Source organism: Eptatretus burgeri, chromosome 10 (assembly GCF_056783735.1).
Source record: "Eptatretus burgeri isolate ZD-2024b chromosome 10, Ebu_testis_v1, whole genome shotgun sequence".
Taxonomy (NCBI): Eukaryota; Metazoa; Chordata; class Myxini; order Myxiniformes; family Myxinidae; genus Eptatretus; species Eptatretus burgeri.
In genome coordinates, this window is record NC_140970.1 from 37427284 (window position 1) to 37448638 (window position 21355).

Below are 21355 nucleotides of genomic sequence, written 5' to 3' on the forward strand. Positions count from 1 at the left end.
TGTCCAGATCACAATGACCTCACTGTCCATATATAAAGCTTTTAATGACATCAGATACACACCATCATGTGCTTTAACTCTAACCATGCATTGACTTTGTGTTTTACAGGGAAAACGGCTTCTCTCCTCGGACCCATTTTGACGTGTAAGTGTTGTAAATTTTTTATTGTGCAAACATTCACAAACAGTTAAATAGGTCTTGTGAAATGGACTTGCTTTGCACATTAAATGTTGCTCATGGACTTTGTCTAGTCCCGAATGGACAGGAAAGGAAGGGTTTTGCAATTGATGGTGTATCTAAGATATTGCATGTGTATCTGAGATTATGAGCTTTATGGTTAAAGTGTGAATCAGTCAGTCAGTCAGTCAGGAGGCATGCAGACCAACCTTAATATCGTACTAGTCTACACATGGGACCTAAACACAGTGTGGCATTTGAGGGAAATTTTCAAATCAGATTTCTGTCTGAGAAGCCAAGTAAGATTCACCCCTTACCATCACCCCCAACCCTCCTCCCACTTATTTGTTTTTCTCAAACCTAAATAAATATACACATAAGCACTGCAGTTGGCATTCAAAAAGTTACATGAATGAGATACAACAGTCCAGGACAAACAAAAAAGTGTAACAAGGTGTAAATATAAGCATTAGCATTCCCGTCCTGTGGGAGTGCCTATTTCGGCCTACCTTCGGTGGGCAATTTAAAGTGGTGATATTTCCACAAGGTGATACATTCTTTGGGAACACACTGTACACTTAAAAAAAAATGGGATAGACTGTGCTGGTAACCATATTTGGCCTTGTTGGACTATACTGTCATGTTTTTGTGTTTTAAAATGCGACAAAAATAAAATTTTCCACAGTGATGTTTGCTGGGACATAATGTAACTATATTTGGCCTTGCTGGACAATACTGTAAAGATTCTGTGATGTGAAGTTTTTTTTAAATCACACACACGCACACACGCACACACACACACACACACACACACACACACACACACACACACATATATATATATATATATATATGAGCAGGGGTACCTAGTGTTGCCTGGTATATTTTTTTTGTGGGGGCCTAAAACACTTTACTACAATCACAAAGGAATGGGGTCAGGGATCATTTAATATTACCTTTCATGGAGCTACAAAGGCTTTAGCGCGATGGAGCGATTCAAAAAATGGCCCGGCACAGTCGCCTGTCCAACTTGCAACCCCATGAGATTTGTGGAATTGCAACTGTCAAGTGACCATGATGATGAGACCAGAAACCAAGAGATCTCAAAATCACTTCACACATACAGAAATACACTATACCCAACAGGGTGATCACAAAGTCACGCTACTACCCCCTCCCCCCAACACCTCCCCAACATCATCTACCCTTGTACAATTCGTGTATATACACTACTTGGCCAAAAGTATGTGGGCACCTGCTCGTCCAACATCTCATTCCAAAATCATGGGCATTAATAATCTTGTCGGTCCCCCATTTGCTGCTGTAACAGCCTCCACTCTTCTGGGAAGGCTTTCCACTAAATATTGGAACATTGCTGCGAGTATTTGCTTCCATTCAGCCACGAGCATTCGTGAGGTTGGGCATTGATGTTGGGAGACGAGGTCTGCCTCGCAGTCGGCGTTCCAATTCGTCCCAAAGGTGTTCTTTGGGGTTGAGGTCAGGGCTCTGTGCAGGCCAGTGCAGTTATTCCACACCGATCTCGACAAACCATTTATGTATCGACCTCGCTTTGTGCATGGAGGCATTGTCATGCTGAAACAGGAAAGGGCCTTCCCCAAACTGTTGCCACAAAGTTGGAAGCACATAATCATCTTCAATGTCATTGTATGTGAAGCGTTAAGAGTTCCCTTCACTGTAATGAAGGGGCCCAGATCATTATTCCTCCTCCACCAAACTTTACAGTCGGCACGATGCATTTAGGCAGGTCGCGTTCTCCTGGCATACGCCAAACCCAGATTCATCCATCGGATTGCCAGATGGTGAAGCGTGATTCATCACTCCAGAGAACGCGTTTCCACTGCTCCAGAGTCCAATGGAGGCGAGCTTTACATCACTCCAGCCGACGCTTGGCATTGCGCATGGTGATCTTAGGCTTGTGTGCAGCTGCTCAGCCATGGAAACCCATTTCATGAAGCTCTTGATGAACAGTGCTTGCGCTGACGTTGCTTCCAAAGTCAGTTTGGAACTCGGTAGTGAGTGTTGCAACCGACGACAGAGGATTTTTCTGCGCTGGGCACTTCAGCACTCAATAGTCCCGTTCTGTGAGCTTGTGTAGCCTACCACTTTGCGGCTGAGCTGTTATTGCTCGTAAACATTTCCACTTCACAATAACAGCACTTACAGTTGACCAGGACAGCTCCAGCAGGGCAGCAATTAGACGAAATGACTTGTTGGAAAGGTGGCATCCTATGACGGTGCCACGTTGAAAGTCACTGAGCTCTTCAGTATGGATCATTCTACTGTCAATGTTTGTCTATGGAGATTGCATGGCTGTGTGCTTGATTTTATACACCTGTCAGCAATGGGTGTGGCTGACATAGCCAAATCCACTAATTACAAGGGGCGTCCGCATACTTTTTTCCATATGGTGTGTGTGTGTGTGTGTGTGTGTGTGTGTGTGTGTGTGTGTGTGTGTGTGTGTGTGTGTGTGTGTATAAGATATATATATATATATATATATATATATATATATATATATATATATATATATATATATATATATATATATGTATATGTGAGGTGTGTTCAAAAAGTATCCAACCTTAATTTTTCGTGCGTAAACAAATGAAGCTAGGGAGGCGTGGTTTGGTGCACGTATGTAGCGATCCTAATTCGTATGCGTGAATATTTTCCCACCTGCAGAAGCTGTCAGTCGCTGACAGACCGCTGATGAGTGAGGAAGTGTGAGCGCCGTCGGATTTTCGTTTTTGACAAAATGACGGAAAAACTTGAACAACGCTACTGCATCAAATTTTGTGTACAGCTTGGCGATTCCCAAGTGGAAACGATCCAAAAGATTCAACAGGCCTTCGGGAACGAAGCAATGGGCACCACACAGATAAAACAGTGGTACAACCGCTTCAAAGATGGTCGCACATTAGTGGAAAGTGAAGCACGTTCTGGTAGGCCCTCAACATCCCGAAATGAGATCGTCATTGACCAAGTGAGGACCCTGCTGATGCAGGATCGTCAAATCATGATCAGAGAACTTGCAGACGAGTCGGGCGTCAGCATTGGATCCGTTCATACCATTGTGACTGAGGATTCGGGCTTAAGGAGAATCTCAGCGAAGGTCGTGCCAAAGCTGCTAACGATCGAGCAGAAGTCACTCCGTTTGGAGATCGCACAGGACATGCTGGAGACTGTGAACAGCGATCCCAAATTCTTCAACACATTGATCACTGGTGATGAGACCTGGGTTTATGGGTACGATCCAGAAACCAAGTTCCAGTCATCACAATGGAAGCATCCAACATCCCCGAGGCCAAAAAAAAGCAGGGAAGGTCTGCAGCAAAGTCAAAGTCATGCTGACCATCTTCTTTGACTCCAGTGGCATGGTTCATCACGAGTACGCACCACACAGCACAACCATCACCAAAGAGTACTACCAAGAGGTACTGCGTCGCCTTCGTGACGCTGTGCGAAGCAAACGGCCGGACCTGTGGGCAGCAGTCAATTGGCAATTCCATCACGATAATGCACCCGCCCATTCTTCACATTTGATACAGAGTTTCCTGGCCAAACACAACACACCTGTGCTTCGTCAGGCTCCCTACTCTCCTGACATGGCTCCGTGTGACTTCCGGCTTTTCCCCAACCTGAAAATGCCCCTGAAAGGGACCAGATTTGAGTCGAGAGAAGACATCATGTGGAATGCGATGGACCAGCTGCGTGCCATCCCAAAAGAGGAATTCCAGCGCTGCTTCCGACAGTGGCAGAACCATTGGGAGAAGTGTGTGGCAGTCCAAGGGGACTACTTTGAAGGAGGTTAGTGCAAGTTTGTTGTATCTGGATACGAGTATTTTTTATAAACAAAGGTCGGATACTTTTTGAACACACCTCGTATATATGTATATGTATATGTATATATATATATATATATATATATATGTATATGTATATGTATATATATATATATATATATATATATATATATATATATTTATATATATATATATACACATATACAGGGTGTCCCAAAAAAATGTACTCACATTTTGGCTCCTCGTATCTCATTGAATTTTTCAGATCAAATTGACCCTAATAATGGCAGAAGTACGACTCGGTTTTGAAGAAGAAAATTTATCATAAAGTGCTACTGGAAGCACGAAAACATCATGGAAGTGGAAAGACAATTTATAAGACATTTTCACAAAGATTCACCAATGCGACCCACCATTGCTCGCATCTGAGATAAGTTTGAAACAGATGGAACTGTGCATGACGTCCATAAGGAGCGTTCAGGAAGACCAAGGTCATCAACCACCCCCGCAAAGGAAAATCCATTGCTGGAAACCCTCCACCGATCCCCACGGAAATCTGTACGACAAATGGCGAGTGAGACAGGAATCCCAAAATCAAGCGCCCATCGCATTTTGAAGTGAATTAATTGGAAAAGTTACATTCCAAAATTAATCCATTGGTCCGCGTTATCGGCTGTGTTTGGAACGTGATGGTCGTCAGTTTGAACATTTGTAAACGTGCATTTATCCATTTATACATTTAACCATTAATCTTGTTTATCAGTCAATAAACAACACATTTATTATCATTTAAAGAGTGAGTACATTTTTTGGGAGACACCCTGTATATATATATATATATATATATATATATATATATATATATATATATATATATATATATATATATATATATATATATATATATATTCGTGTTAATATTTTGTTTTTTTATGACAATAAAAGTTTCATGTGTTCATTGTTCACTTTTATATCTCTTGTGTGTTCATTATATTCATTTATCAGGTTCTGAGGTGAGGGTAACAGGACTTTGTAAACATCCTTTGCCAATTCACCCCACCCCTTAAACCTACCTCCTCCTAACTTCTCACGTGTTATACCCTCTCCTTACCCCTCCCATCTTGCCCCTTATCCTGCATCCACTCTTGGCACCTCTTCACTGTCTTCTGCTTTAGTATTAGCTCCTCCTCTGATGTCCCAAACTGTGTGGTGTGCTAACATCTGTGGCTCCATGATAACCGAAGAGATATCTCACTCTCTCAATCAGTACACTCAACATTTCAAACATGCTCTTTCTTTTCTCTCACACCCACCCCTTCCCAATCCCTCAAATATTGTACCTCCTCCTGCCTGCTCCCTTCTTCACCATTCCACTGCCAAGTGGTGAGCAACCTTCCCCTCTCTCCACCTCTCCCATCACCTTCCTGCCCCTTTGCCATGCCTCCTCTCATCATTCCACTGCCAAGTGGTGAGCAACCTTCCCCTCTCTCCACCTCTCCCATCACCTTCCTGCCCCTTTGCCATGCCTCCTCTCATCATCTCCCCTCGCTCTCAAAGCAACCTTCACACTCTTCCTCCTCCAAGCTTCCCTCTCACCTTTCTCAAAAACTCCCCCCTCACCATTCTCCCAATCACTCCCCCTTCTCAAAGAGTTGCACCCCTCCCCATTCACATCCACAAAGCTGCCTCCTTCCCCTGCCCCCTCTCTCTTCCATCTCATCCCTCCACCTCCTCCAATCTTCAACTTATCTCTGCCACCTCTCTTATTACTCCCTAATATGCCTCATCCCATCACCACCGAGCCTTTTCGTCTCCTCATCCAGCCCTCTCCCCTCGCTCTTCTGTAATCCCCCACACACTGTCAACATCTCTCCGTACCCCCTCCCACCTTCTCCCTCGTTTGACCCTCCACTTCCCCTCTCCTGCACACAAAGCATCCTTCTCTCCCCTCCGTCTTCCTTTACAATGTGGACCTCAAACATCTGGGGCCTTCACTCAAACCTGACAGATCTTTCCACACAGGTTGCCCCTGACAAACCAGACATAATCTGTTGAACAGAAACTTTCCTCCTTCAAGACGTCTCTGACTTCCTAGTATCTCTCCCTGGTTACTCCCTCCTCCGGTATGACAGACCTGAACCTCGTCCTGGTGGAGGAGTTGTTCTCTTCATCAAAAACTCCATTCCTCATTCTCCATGCACTGCCCTCACTACCCCACACCCCCAGGAATACCTCTGGCTACGGCTTCCCTTCCACTCCCACCTCATATTTATTTTTGTGTTGTCCTATCCACCAAACAGCGATGACTTCCATTTACACCTCACTCGTCAAAAACATGGACCAACTTATATCCTCTCATCCCAACTCTCCCTTCCTCATATGTGGTGACTTCAATTGCTGTCTTGCCAGTTGGCTGGGTGTGGGTACCCCCATTACCTGCCATGGCTCTTCAGCAAAAGACTTCCATGACTCATTTGGACTGACACGATCTGTCAACTTTCCTTCCAGGATCTCAACCAATGGTACTCTATCTCTTCTGGATCTGATTTTGACCAATTTCCCAGAAAACATCTGCTGTTCTTCCTCCGCTCCAACCAGTTCATTTGACCACATGCTTGTCAAAGTAAACATCTCTCTGGCTGTTATTGGAGAACTACCTCAGCGCCGTCGAGTCTGTCATTTCAGTAAGGCCGACTGGCAAGGTCTTGAAGGAGCCATCAAACTTCTCGACTGGTCTTCCATCTCTACTTTCTTCGACATTAACTCATCCTGAGAATTCTTTCAAAGAAACTTGCTCTCTCTCATGCACAGATTAAAACACTCATCTTCAGTTGTCCAACCCTTCCTCCTGCCCATGGTACACTGAAGCATGTGGCGAGGCAGTTGTCCTGAAATGACTTGCCTTCACCTCATGGAAGGAAATCCAACTGAAGGTAATCTCAGGTCCTTCCACAAAGATCAGAACAAGTGTGTGTCTACCCTCAGGAGAGCCAGAAAACAACATCTTTCTAAACTCAAATATGAACTCTCAGACCTCTCTCCCTCCTCCAAATCCTGGTGGCATCTCGTTAAGTCTGTGCCTGGTGAATGTTCCCCCTCAATCCCTTCGCTTACCTCAAATGGCCGCACAGCTGACACTGCACGCGAAAAGGGTGAATGCCTAAATTCTGTGTTTGTTTCGAAATATTGTGTCCCAAACCCATCGCTTTCTTCACCCACCTTACCCAGTCGCAGCCAGCTGTTCCTGGACTCTGTGTCCTTTTCTCCTGACAAGGTGGAGAGGTTGTTGTCAAACCTCGACTCAGTTTCTGCAACCGGTCCAGACGAGATCAGCCCACGTGTCCGAAAAACCTGCTTTGCTGCTCTTGCTCACCCTCTCTCTGTTCTCGTCACCCTCTCATTTGCTCAAGGTCATCTGACATCTGCTTGGAAATCAGCAAACATTACCGCTCTCCATAAAAAAGGTGCAAAAACAGATCCCTGAAACTACAGATCAATCAACCTTCTAATCATCAGCAAGGTTATGGAATCCATCATCACTTCTGACATTAAATCCTTCCTCTTCTCAAAGGCCTGATTTCCAATCATCAATTTGAATTCAGACTAGGTCACTCTAGCCTGGATATGCTGCTTTCCCAACAATGGATGGAGGTTCTCAATGCCAGACATGAGATCAGAGCCATCTTCCAAGACATATCACATGCTTTCGACACTGTCTGGCACCTTGCCCTGCTCACCAAACTCTCTTCCTATGGTATCCAAGGCCATCTCCACTCTTGGCTCGCAGATTTCCTCTCCTATCGCAGTCAATGTGTGGCCCTTCATGGAATTCTCTCATTCCCTCATCCTGTTCAGGCTGGAGTTCCTCAAGGCAGTGTTCTGGGCCCAATGGTTTTTCTTGTTTTCATCAATGATCTCTCTAACCTTTTAGAAAATCCTCTTTATCTCTTTGCTGATGACTCCACCCTCTGCCATACTCTCCATAATCCCTCAGATCAGCAAGCAGCAGCCTCTTCACTCTCTGCAGGCCTGAATTAAATCACAAGTTGGTGCAACACGTAGAACATGTCTTTCAATCCTGACAAATCTCACACTCTCACTCTGACTTTCTGAAAGGACCGTCTGGAAAACAATCCTCTTGAAGAAGTCCTTTCATTCAAACTTTTGCACCTCACTGAATGCCATGATCTTTCCTGGTAAAGCCACATCTCCAAAGCCAGTTGCCGACTGGGAATCCTCCGTCGTGCAAAGTCCTTCCTTGGCACACCTGAGCTCCTGACCAAGTACAAAGCTTTCATCTGCAGCCTGATGGAGTACTGCTCTTCCCTCTGGGCTGGTGCTCCTGCCTCTCACCTTTCTTGGCTTCACGCTGAGTCTTTGGGTCTCTCACTCTCTCACCACAGGAAGGTCAATGGTCTTTCTGTCTTCTACTGTTTTCTCTCCAGCCTCGCCCCCCACCCCTCCTGCTCTGTCTCCTCTAAGTCCTGCCCATATTTCTGCAGGGCACTCAACGTCTACCAGGCAAACCATTTTGCATTTTATTTTGCCTCTGTACCATAGAATCTCTTGACATATCAGTGTCCTTTGAGGAATTTCACGTTGATGGCATTGATTGACAGTGGATTGAGGTCGGGTGAAAGTGTCGTCATATGCATGAACATGTTCATGAAATGTAACTTTGGGCCTGACATACCCTATGGGGAATTCGTCCTTGAAAATTCCAGGTGATTATTCTTGGTGCTCAACACAATGTGTGACATTTGGGCTGGCAGGATAGCCTCAAGGAATGCACATTCACCTCTAGTTGTCTCGCCTGGGTTTGAATCAGACCCAGATATAAACTGTCACTCTGGTGTTTCACAGGCAGGGCAATACATCAATGTGTGTACCATCCATCCATCCATTGGGACCATACTCTGTGCAGAACGTTGGTGCTGCCTCAGCAGTCTCCTTGGCGATTGGGCACAATCCTGGACTGGTCACCACTCTGACACAGGATACCAGCAAGCTGGCGCTCATTTTGCCGACCTCAGAACTATGACAGGCAGAGTCAACCCCACCTGGTATTAATTCATCAGCCAAGGGGGATTTGAACTCAGGATCCTAGGATCCCAAACCTACGAGCCTAACCATTAAGCCACACCAGGCATATATGTGTACCATCCCTTGGATGGATGCCAAACTGGGTGGCCCGTCTGCCAGAATTAGTTAGTGGACATGAAAGGTAGCACGGTGTCCCTTGCAAAGAGTAAGTGAGCTATTGCCGGCACTCTGGTCAAATTCATAATTCTTGCTCTAATCTACAGGGTGTACTGCATCAGTGACACATGTGCCTCCAGAAAATGATGCTCCCTGCAGCCATGTGCTGCATTTGAGTGTGATTTGAAGAAGAGTGTGACCATTGGCAGCAAAACGTACACACACCCGCAAAAAATCGAAGCCATTTTTCAGGCAAATTTATAATATTGACATTAATATCCTGTTTTAAAATTCTTGGCTGTTCATCATTAAATTTCAAAATACACCAAATGTATTACTTTTTTTGATAGTTCAGAATCGGAATCCTCCACAAACCACCTGATCACCCAGACTTGACTTTCTGTTCCCATACTTGGCCTTCATCGCAATCCCTAAAGAAGTGTTATTTAAATGCTCCGGCAAACATGGTGCAGTGGGGGAAACAATGTATGCCTTGTACAAAAATCATACCATTCAATTGATGCTACTTTGGAACACTCTTCCGCAGAAGCAAAATTGACATGCCAGTCATCGGGTGACCAAAATACATTTTTTTTTTGGAAGGAAGGATTCTCTTGATGATCTTTAAGCTTGGTGTTATATTTGTTCCACGTTGGTATATCAAACCGTCTCACATGGTCTTGAAAAGTGGAACATTTTAAACAATTTTGCTGGTATCTGGTAGCTCCTGATGCCTCCTAGTGGCAATTCAGGCACAATCACAACCTTGGCCTTGTATGCAATTATTTCGTTGTGAGTAATAATGGGAGTTAAAAATAAATATTTTAGCCACCACCTTGAAGGATTCAAAAGTAGGACGAACTTGGATGGAGGAGGAAAATTATTCCACGGGAAGGAGAAAAGGAGGACTAAGTGCATTAACAACCAGGGAGTTCATTGAACACGATACCTATGACAGTGTTCAGGTATATACTTCAATTTTAATAAAATAATGATTTAAAATAGAGTTGTTTTTTTTTAGCTCACCTGGAACATAGTTCTGGGGAGCTTAAGGGATGACGCGTCATCTGTCAATCCGTCCGTCCACAAATATTTTCAATTTCTCAGAAACTACACATAACATATAATTTCGATGAAACTTTACCACAACGTTCATCACCGTCTATGTACCAAAGTTTGTTCATGGCATTAAAAAAAGATCAGGCTCTAAGGGGATCTACAGGGGTTGCACCCCCTAAAATAGGTATTTGCTTTCTTCTCAGAAACTACAAATACAATTCTGATGAAACTTCACCACAATCTTCATCACCCATGATGTACCAAAGTTTGTTCATACCATTAAAAAAAAATCGAGGTCTTAGAGGGTCTTCGAAGGGGGGGGGGGTCGCACCCCAAAATAGGTATTTGCTTTTTTTTTATTATCAGAAACTACACACACACAATTCTGATGAAACTTGACTGCAACCTTCATCACCCATGATAAACCAAAAATTGTTCATGGCATAAAAAAAAATCTGGGTCGAAGAGATACTTCAGGGGGGTCCCCCCCACCCCTGAGGAGTTATTTGCTTTCTTCTCAGAAACTACACAAACAATTCGGATGAAACTTCACCACAGCCTTCATCACCCATGATGGACAAAAGTTTGTTCACAGCATTAAAAAAAAAAAATTGGGGTCGGAGGGGGTCTACGGGGGAAGTTTATGGGATGGCTGCCCCCCTAAAGAGGTATTTGCTTTATTCTGAGAAAAGCCAAATACAATTCCAACGAAGTTTGACCACAACCTTCACCACCCATGATATACCAAAGTTTGTTCATTACATTAGAAAAATCGGGGTCTAAGGGGGTGTATGCAGGGGTTGCCCCCCAATAGAGGTATTTACTTTCTTCTCAGAAACTACACAAACAATTCTGATGACACTTTCATTACCCATGATGTACCAAAGAATGCTCACAGCATTAAAAATAAGTTGGGGTCTAAGGGGATGTAAGGGGGGTTGCCCCCCAAAATATACATTTCCTTTCTTCTCAAACTGCATGCACAATTCTGATGAAACTTCACCACCACCTTCATCACCCCTGATGTATAAAAGATTGTTCACGACAATAAAAAAAATTGGGGTCTAAGTGGTTCTATGGAGGGCTTGCCCCACAAAATATGTATTTGCTTTCTTCTCCGAAACCACACACACAATTTCGATGAAACTTGACCACAATCTTTATCACCCGTGATGTACCAAATCTTGTCCACGGCTTTAAAAAAAAAAAAAATCCACAGGTATTTACTTTCTTCTCTGTTACATATTTTATGGGTCATCCATGCCTACTCATGGTTCCCTGGTTGTCTTATCTCGCTGCTTCAGGTGAGCCCCTCGGGGTATTGCCCTGATGTTTCTCTTGCTTCGAGAACTATTACTGTATATTATTTGAGGGAAGTGGAGTTTGAGGGTAGTGTAGTAGCGGCTGAAAGCCACATCCGATCCAGTCCCTCCGGTTTGCTCTTTACTTATTCGGGTTCTTTCTGATGTCCCAATGCAGCATTTGCTTTTCCGTTTCATTATCTTAGTACCTGATGCTGTGTGGACTGTGCCTCCCCACTGATGGACCTCTGTTAGCTTGTAGCTACAGCTGTGTTTGAGCCTGGGGAGCAACTCCTGAAATCTACCTGTCTGGGTTCTTCTCGACCTCTTTGTTCTTTTTTCCTTTCACATTTCTTTCTACTTTTTTCACATTTCTCTTTCTTCATTCCAATTCTTGCTTCTTTTTTTTTTTTTTCTTTCATCTCTTTTACTCTTTAAAAATATCTTTCTTTATCTACCTGTCTAAGGAGAAGTGAATTATTGCAGAAAGTTTTCTGTCAGGCACACTTGGCTGCACCTGGATGGGTTTGAGGGAAGAGGAGTCGCGGCTGAAACCCGAATCCTGTCCAGGTTCCTCCTGATGACTCCAATGCAATGTTTGGTGAGAACGAAGTGTCAATCAGCATCATACATTGCCATGTAGGTGGCCTCTTCTTCACCTCTACACTGTACCCTCTCGCATATCACACCCTAACATGCTATATATTGATATTATGAAGGCACTTTGTGTTCTACGGTGCTGAAGTATATAATCCAATTTAAATAAAGGTTTAATGGTTTATAAATAAACTAATTTGGGGTTTTACCCAGTGTCTATTACATCACCCTATCAAAAACGTTACATTGGTTTTTCGTGCCTGTTATTTATGTCTTTTAGAATGTCCTTAAAAACAGTTGTTTCCTGTTTAGAATGATTGTCAAGTTTTTTTTTGATGTCAGTTAAGAATTGAGGAACAACTTGATTTCAATTGAATGTTATATTTTGAACACAAATTGGAAAACGAAACTGTAGTTTAATAGTAATTTGGCTCTGAATTCGTCCCACTTGCCCATGTACAGAGAGGAGTGAGATAATTATTTTGTCTGCCTGTCTGGCAGTGAAACAATTAAATTTAAAATCATTCCAAACAAGAAATTTACTGTTTTTAAGGATATCATAAATGACACAGACAGAGTAAAAATATTATCTCACTCATCTCTTTGCATGTGTGGTCAGGAAGAATTGAGAGCCAAAGTATGGTAAAACGGCAAACTTTTCCTCCTGTTGATGTTCTGATTTGTGTTCGAAATATAACATTCAATTTACATAAGATGTTCCTCGATCATAAACTGATAAGACAGACAAACAGATGGACGGACGGACGTGAACCAATTGTTTAACCCCACCTTTCATCTTGTGTGCATGGGATAACTAGACTCGAGTGTTCACAGAACATCTTACCCTGTACTGTCTTGAGAAAGAAGGACATGGGCAGGGTCTATGAGAAACAAGTTTGATTGGTCCTGATGATGTAAAATGCGGTAATATTTGTCTATTTTGTCTGATGTAATATTTGTCTGATGTAAAATGCGGTAAAGTACTATAAAACGCCAGTTTATGTTGGAGATGCATTCCTGAGAAGTGCGATTGATATTGAAATGACATAAATCAAAACATTTTCTCATAATAATGAATGGAATAAGTGGGGGATTCGTTCCTAACATCGCCACTTCATGTATTATATTTTGATTTTTACCTATGATAATACACTTTTAAAATTAGTCACCCAATACATATGTTGTTGCAGACCCGGGGGTCAGGGGCAAGAAGACCACAAAGGGGGGGGGGGGAGGAAGTTGCCTCGGGTTTCCACCAGACTCTCCGGAATCGCAGGCCATCACACGCGAATAACTTTGGAACACAACGGGTTGCTAATCGATCGTGAATGCCAATAACTCAACCACGTGACTTAGGGTCCTCTGTCTAAAATTCTATTTACCTAATGGTCACATAATCTAATTACCAGGGGACATGCCCTCGGTACATCTTGTTCAAACCGGATCATCTTACTGAATAGTCGCCAGCAGCATTAGCCCCAAGAAGCAGTCAGTCTCTCCTTGCTGGCTTTATGGCCTGGTGCTGTCTTCTCCTCCTTGGTGATGTACGTACGATTTGGCATACCCTTCCAGAACAAGCCTGTCTCATCCACATTAAACACTTGTTCAGCACAGTAACCCACCTCCCTAATTATCGCAGCCAACGCACTAGGAAAAACACTTGCTGCTTTCTCATCACCACTAGCAGCTTCACCTTGCACCTTAAGGTTATGCAAATTAGCACTAGCCTTAAACCGCATAAACCAACCCTTACTGGCCACAAACTCTTCACTTTTACTCCCTTCCCCCTTTTCACTTTTCAAGGCCTCAAACAATCTTTTAGCCTTCTCCTGAATCAACATAAGGCTCATTGGGATATGCCGTTGATGTTGGTCTTTCAGCCAAAGCACTAATAAACTTTCCATGTCAATAATGAGACCACTACGCTGCTTAGTAATCACAGTCGATTTCATAAGAGCAGATCCTTTCACATTATCAAGGATGCAATCTTTATCCTTGATAATCGTCGTGACAGTCGAACGGCTTAGGCGAAGCAACTGGCCAATGCTCGTCGGTGTTTCTCCCTTTTCTGAGCGTTTAACTTTGTCTAATTTCACTTCCATGGTGATGGCTTTCCTTTTCTTCGAAGCACTGCCATCAGAAGAGTCTGCCTAACGCTTGGGAGCCATAATGAAGGGCAAAAAGTTTCCAAAAAAGCAACACAAACGAAAGAGAGCGAATGAGCAACAATCCAAAATGGCGTACAACCGGGAAATGACCAACGCCGTCGTCCTCGGTGTCTTTTTACCACCTTATTTAACACGTTACATTAGTTCTTCACACTTGTTTGTGTCATTTATGATATCCTTAAAAACAGTAAGTTTCCTTTTTGAAATTATTTTCAATTTTGTTTCACTGCCAGACAGGTGGACAGCCAAAATAATTATCTCACTCCTCTCTGTGCATGTGCAATTGGGACAAACTACAAGTTCATTTTCTGTTTGCTGATTCATGTTCCGATTTGTGTTTAAATGTAACATTCAATTGAAATTAAGTTGTTCCTTGATTATAAACTGTCGTTTGTAGACAGACAGACAGACACAGACAGACAGACAGAAGTGAACCAATTGCTTAACCCTGCTTTTCACTTCATATCAATATGTGTCATCTGTCAGAAAGACGTTAAGCTGGACGACTCATCTGCCAGCACTGGTCATTGCTGGATGACTCCACCCTCTGCCGTGATATCCCTCATCCTTCAGATAGGCAGGCAGCAGCTTCTTCCCACTCTTCACACCTTGACAAAATCACGAGCTGATCAAACACTTGGAATATGTCTTTCAATACGGACAATTCTTACACACTCACTTTCTTTCTCCGAAAGGACCATCTGGCCAACCCTCCCATATACTTTCTTAAGAATCCTCTTGAAGTTCATTCACTCATAGTCTTGGATCCCCCTATAAAGGCATGCTCCTTCTTGAGCAAACCCAATTTCAAAGTTGGCCTTCAAATACAACCACCAACTGGGCATCCTATGTTATACAAAGTCCTTCCTTGACACGCCTGACCTCTTATCCACCGAGAAGGCCTTCATCTGCGGCTTGATGGAGTACTGCTCTCCTCTCTGGGATGGTGCCCCATCTCACACTTTGCCCAACGTGACGCTGTCGAAACCAATACCTTCAAGATCATTGGAATCTCTGGTGATGAAACCGAGTCCATTGGACTATTACTTTGCCATCGCTGACAGGTCGATGGTCACTCTGTCTTCTACTGCCTCCTTTCTGGTATTGCATCCTCCTACTGCCATTCCTGTGCTTTATCCCATCCCCACTCCCAGGTTGCTGTAGGGGACACACAGTCCACCATCAATGCTGTTCTGGTGAAACTACCTAAATCCAGGATCATTACACACCTCTACTCCCTAGTTCTTCTTTTATCCTGCCTGTGGAACCAACTTCCATATTCTCTTCAGTGTCATTGTTCCTTCTAGATCTTCAAGACAGCTGTTCACTACCATGTCAGATCATCCCCAATCCAAAACCATGATTTTTCTTCCCCTGTTAAACCTCTCTACCCCCAAGCCCTCCTCCTTCCAAATTTTCAGTTTTCCTTCCTGAGAGTTTGTTTATGTATGTATGTTGTGCACCCCCTGCATCCTCCCCTAGCCCTCATTCTTACCTGCATCCCTTGTGTGTCCATCTCAATTGATTTTGTTCCTTGGCCCCACTGTTGATGTTTTTCCCATCTGTCTGCTGCTTCTTTTATACTGTTGCATCCTGGGGTGTGTTCCATTCCATAAATAAATCCATCAAAATGACCTAATTTCATTGGAGGATTGAGGGTAGGAGTGGGGATGATGACAGTGCGGTAGGCTCAGGGATATCACAAGGGTGATAAAAACACAATCATCCATCCATACTAAAGTTACCTACAAGTCCTGCCAATATCCTTGTACCCCTCTAACTCCAATACTTCCACTTACCTATCTAATTACAATTTTCACTCTTTTAAAGTTTCTGCTGCCACTACCTTTCCAGGGAGACCATTCCATGCATTAACTACTCTCTGAGTAAAAGAGCCGTACCTTACTACTGTCTTAACTCTCCTCTTCTTTTTTTTTTCTCAGGCTATGGTTCTATATAACTGTCCATTTTGCTGAATAACTCTTTTGCACTTATTTTATCCATACCTTTCATTATCTTAAACATCTCTATCATATCTCCTCGTAACTGCCTCCTTTCTAGTGTATAAAGCCCCATATCTTTCAGCTGCTCCTCATAGCTGAATCTTGCAAGGCGTGGAATCGATCTAGTAGCCCTGCGCTGAACCCTCTCTATGTCTATGGTATCTATGTCCTTCCTGAGTTGTGGTGACCAAAACTGCACACAATATTCTAGATGTGGTCCTCACTAAATTCCTGAACAATGTTAACACCACCTGTTTTGATTTAAAAATGATCCCCCTCCGAATACAGCCTAAAACCCTATTTGCTTTACCTTTTGCTGCCTGGCACTGTGCTGTTTGCTTACCTCCCATATCTATTACCAGTTACCACCCTCAGATCCTCCTGTGTGACACGCTCCATGAAAGGGAATGTGGATGTGGAATGTAATGTTTGGATCTAAAGTAAATAAGATGTTGATTTTATGGAAGATATTAAACACATCATGGATGCATTCGTTCTTCTTGTTATCCATAGTTCGAACTTAAATATTAACAGCCATTGTTTTTTGTTTTTTTAGAGATGAGAAATATAATCTTTATGACACACTCGATGGAGATGGTAAGAAATCATTTGTTTCATAATTTTGTTTCCAATTTGTTAAATGGTCATTGCCTGTTCAAAGAGAAGTCGTCAATTATGTAGAGAATAGTAAATGAACTGCTATTGTTTCCACGAATGTACAGACGGAGTACCTGCTCCTCCTTCGACGGATGAGGAACACATGAATAAAAATGAAGAGATTCAAAGGTCTGATTCGTACAAATACCACTATGAAGAGCCAGACGTAAAGGAGATGACTGATTCTGAAGGTACGCATGTCATGCTTTCATTCGCTCACACCTGTATTTTGTGAATCTGTGGCACTACTATAACATATTTGTAATAATTACTTGCGTTTTGCTGACATGTTTTAATTCTTGAATCTCACTTCAGCCATGTGCCAGCAAAAACATTTGCGATTGATTACCGTAGATGTTGTAGTCAGGGGTGTCGATCCATCTGGAGGTATTTTTTTTCACCTGTTTTATTTGGGGGGGGGTGGCAAGATTGTCGGCACACTGGTATTTTTTTCACTTTTTTGAGGGGGGGATGAGATTGCTAGCATACCAGTATTCTTTTAACCTGTTTTTTTGTGGGGGCAAGATTGTCGGCACACTGGTATTTTTTTAACCTGTTTTTTTTTGGGGGGGGGATGACATTGTCGGCACACCTGTGTTTTTTTAACCTGTTTTGTTTTTAGAGGGGTGAGGGGGACGACATTGTCGGCACACCAGTATTTTTTTTAACCTGTTTTTTTTTGGGGGGGGGGGTGAGGGGGATGACATTGTCGGCACACCGGTATTTTTTAACCTGTTTTTTTTTTGGGGGGTGGGGGTGAGGGGGCGACATTGTCGGCACACCTGTGTTTTTAACCTGTTTTTTTGGGGGGGGGTGACATTGTTGGCACACTGGTATTTTTAACCTGTTTTTTTGGGGGGGGACATTGTCGGCACACCTGTGTTTTTTAACCTGTTTTGTTTTTGGAGGGGTGAGGGGATGACATTGTCGGCACACCGGTATTTTTTTAACCTGTTTTTTGGGGGGGGGGGGGAGATTGTCGGCACACCTGTATTATTTTTAACCTGCTTTGTTTTTAGAGGGGTGAGGGGGACGACATTGTCGGCACACCTGTGTTTTTTTAACCTGTTTTTTTTGGGGGGGTGAGGGGGACGACATTGTCGGCACACCGGTATTTTTTAACCTGTTTTTTTTTGGGGGGGGACGACATTGTCGGCACACCTGTGTTTTTTTAACCTTTTTTTTTTTGGAGGGGTGAGGGGGACGACATTGTCGGCACACCAGTATTTTTTAACCTGTTTTTTTGGGGGGGGGGGTGAGGGGGACGACATTGTCGGCACACCGGTATTTTTTTAACCTGTTTTTTGGGGGGGGGGTGAGGGGGACGACATTGTCGGCACACCGGTATTTTTTTAACCTGTTTTTTTGGGGGGGGGTGGTGAGGGGGACGACATTGTCGGCACACCTGTGTTTTTTTTTCATACATGCATGTTACAACTTAATCTTACTGAAATGAGCCGATTAAAAATGAACAAAAACTCGATGGGAACTTGAGCTGCAGATTCCTGCTGTTACAAGGTTGAAAATGCAGCTGCTCATGACTCACAGCTCCGACAAATAAACAAAAACAATTACCATTATCCAATTGGAGCTTGAACTGACCCTGCTCCACATTGAGCTGCTGCACTACAAGGGCTATGCACTCCTTTTTTAACATCTGTCATGCGGGCACCAACTTGCACCCCGCAGGTGCTGAGTTGACAAGTGCCAGTATTGAGTCAATGACTGAGCACCGACTTGACTATGGTGAGGGCCAACTTAATGACCCTGAGTTCCAACTCAACCCCTGAAGGGTCAAACCTGAACATCCCAGATCCTGATCTAAACCTCACCAACACCAGCCCACACACCACAGCAGACGGTGAGTCCTTGCATCAGGCAGGTCTTGCTCGGCACAGACATGCATGCTGCAGCTACCCGCACACATGCGGAGGCTTCCGATTTATACAGGCACCAGCACGAAGTCCATGCACGTGACTGGGGTTAAATTGTACTGCATGGGGGCTGACTGCACCTCAATTCATGCGAATCCAGATAATTGCTACTCTCTGCTCTGCTCAATCTCCTGGGCGATCCTTTTGCTCTGGAACAGGGAACATCCACGTGGTACTGATGCTGGTCAAAGCAATTACTTCTTGTAAATTCCATTCCCATAATTAGATTTAATGTCCATGCTCATCAAGCTTGTTTCCCCTGGTTTCTCAATTTAGTTGTAGTGACCTGTGCTTACCATGGGATAACCTAGCTGCTGCACTACGCCACCTGACCCGGAGAGGGAGGGAATCCACGTGATGCATCTGGTGGAGGAGCTGCCTAAACTAAGCTTCTCCCTTCTCACTTCAACCATAATTATCTTACGACTAATTAGTTTCCTCACCATTTGACGACCACATAGGTTTAGACAACTCTGTGAGAGCAAGTTTTGAAAATTAAACACACTACAGTACAGGCAGCTGAACTTATGAGTTTCCAGAAAAAGAGGGATGATGTAACAAGGATGCAGGACTGTCACTTAAAGGCAACAATGGTCTATGGTCATGTGTTTACCTCACTTGGGTTCCCATCTGAATACGTTTTTTTTTTGAATACCTTGTTGAGGCTCGTATGAGAGCTAACACACAATGCACAGCAAAGGGGGGAGGGGCATGAGACAAGAGGGACAGGAGTGGGAAGGACAAAACAGTGAGGAACAGAGACATTAGGAGATCTGTGGAAGGGAAAGTGATGGGGTGGGGAATATGGGGTATACAAGATGGACATTACAGGGACTTTCAGGAAGGAAAACGAAAATTGAAGGAGGTGGGCTTGGGGTGGATTAACGGGGGTAGAAAAGATCGAGGATTTGGATGGGAGACGATAAGAGGCGGTGGTGAACAGCTGTTCTGAAGGCCTGGAGGGAAGAATGGGATTGAACAGAGTGAGGGAGTTTATTCCAAAGGTGGGAAAACAGAGGAATGAAAGAGTGAAGGTGAGCAGCGATTCGTGATTTTGGTAGTTTTACCAGAAGGGAGTTGTTGGTGGACCTTGAGCACCCTGCGGAAATGTGGTGGGGACAAATTGCAGACAGAGCAGGGTGGGCGAGACCGGAGAGGAGACAGCAGAAGATGGGAAGACCACCGACCTGCCTGCGGTGAGAGAGTGCTCAGAGGCTCAAAGACTCAGTCTCACTACGGGAGATACCAATGATCCGAAATGCCTTGGTTTCCACAGCGTGAAGCTGAGAAAGCTGGGAAGCAGGAGCACCAGTCCAGCGGGGAGAGCAGTACTCCATCAGGCTGCGGACGAAAGCTTTGTAAGTGGTCAGGAGCTCAGGTGGGCCAAGGAAGGGCTTTGCACGATAGAGGGTTCCCAGTCGACGATTGGCTTTGGAGGCGAGGTTGGAAATGTGGCTTTCCCAGGAAAGATCATGGCAGATAGTGAGACCCAGAAGCTTGAAAGAAAGGACTTCTTCCAGGGGATAGTTGAGAAAGTGGATGGGGGGGGGGTTCCAAACGGTCCTTTCGGAGAGACATAGTGAGAGTGTGAGATTTGTCCGGATTGAAAGACATGTTCCACGTGTTGGACCAGTTTGTGATTTTACCCTGATCTGCAGTGAGCGAAGAAGCTGCTGCCTTCCGGTCTGAGGGATGACAGATGGTACGGCAGAGGGTGGAGTCATCAGCAAAGAGATAAAGAGGATTTTCCAGAGAGTGGGAGAGATCATTGATGAGAATACGCTCTCCACGATACTGTGATCCTGGGTTAAAAATTGCAATGACTTGTCCATTGTTTCCTCATGGCCTTATTATTGATGGATGCAGTAACATCATGGAAGACTGAATAAATGACATTGAATTTAACGTAACACTGTATATAGGTTTTCCTCGCTTTACGTCATCCCAGCTCACATTGTTTCATTATCACGTCAATAATAATTAGATACCAGTGCTTCCAAGAATGTCGTGATTATTTACCCATAGGTCACTATTATGTTATTGGTCAGAGCAGACTACTTACCTCCTTGCATAACTCTCTCCCGCCGAGCACCAGTAGATTTTTACAATTATTTTATGAAAGGGTGATTATTTTGTAGTTGAATTTACATTTATTTACAACACTGTATTTCAATGTACAATCCAAACTTATAAATAGGTGTGTGTGTGTGTGTGTGTGTGTGTGTGTGTGTGTGTGTGTGTGTGTGTGTGTGTCCTCCATAACTCCAACACCATGAAACCAAGCAGCCTGAAACTTTGCATGCATACAAAGAAAACTCCAGGGAAGTGCATGATTGAAAATCGGGTGTTTGGGTTCATTAAAACACCCCTTTTGAAGATAATTAACAGCCTTATTTCATTTTTCCTTTATCGGCCGCATCCTCGGCCACCTCGCT

General features: G+C 43.8%; 1 protein-coding gene across 7 annotated transcripts in view; it reads left to right on the plus strand.

Moving 5' to 3' along the window:
- LOC147018337 (uncharacterized) overlaps nucleotides 1-21355 on the plus strand; it is a 74856-nt gene that overhangs the window by 29607 nt on the left and 23894 nt on the right. For 6 of the 7 annotated variants that reach the window (XM_085897907.1, XM_085897905.1, XM_085897903.1 and 3 more), the window contains 3 exons: nucleotides 110-145; nucleotides 16886-16926; nucleotides 17052-17177. In XM_085897907.1, the coding sequence (XP_085754033.1) occupies nucleotides 110-145; nucleotides 16886-16926; nucleotides 17052-17177 (203 nt within the window). Of the gene's footprint in view, nucleotides 1-109; nucleotides 146-16885; nucleotides 16927-17051; nucleotides 17178-18675; nucleotides 18848-21355 lie in introns of all 7 variants that reach the window. The other variant, XR_015062332.1, reaches the window with a different exon arrangement.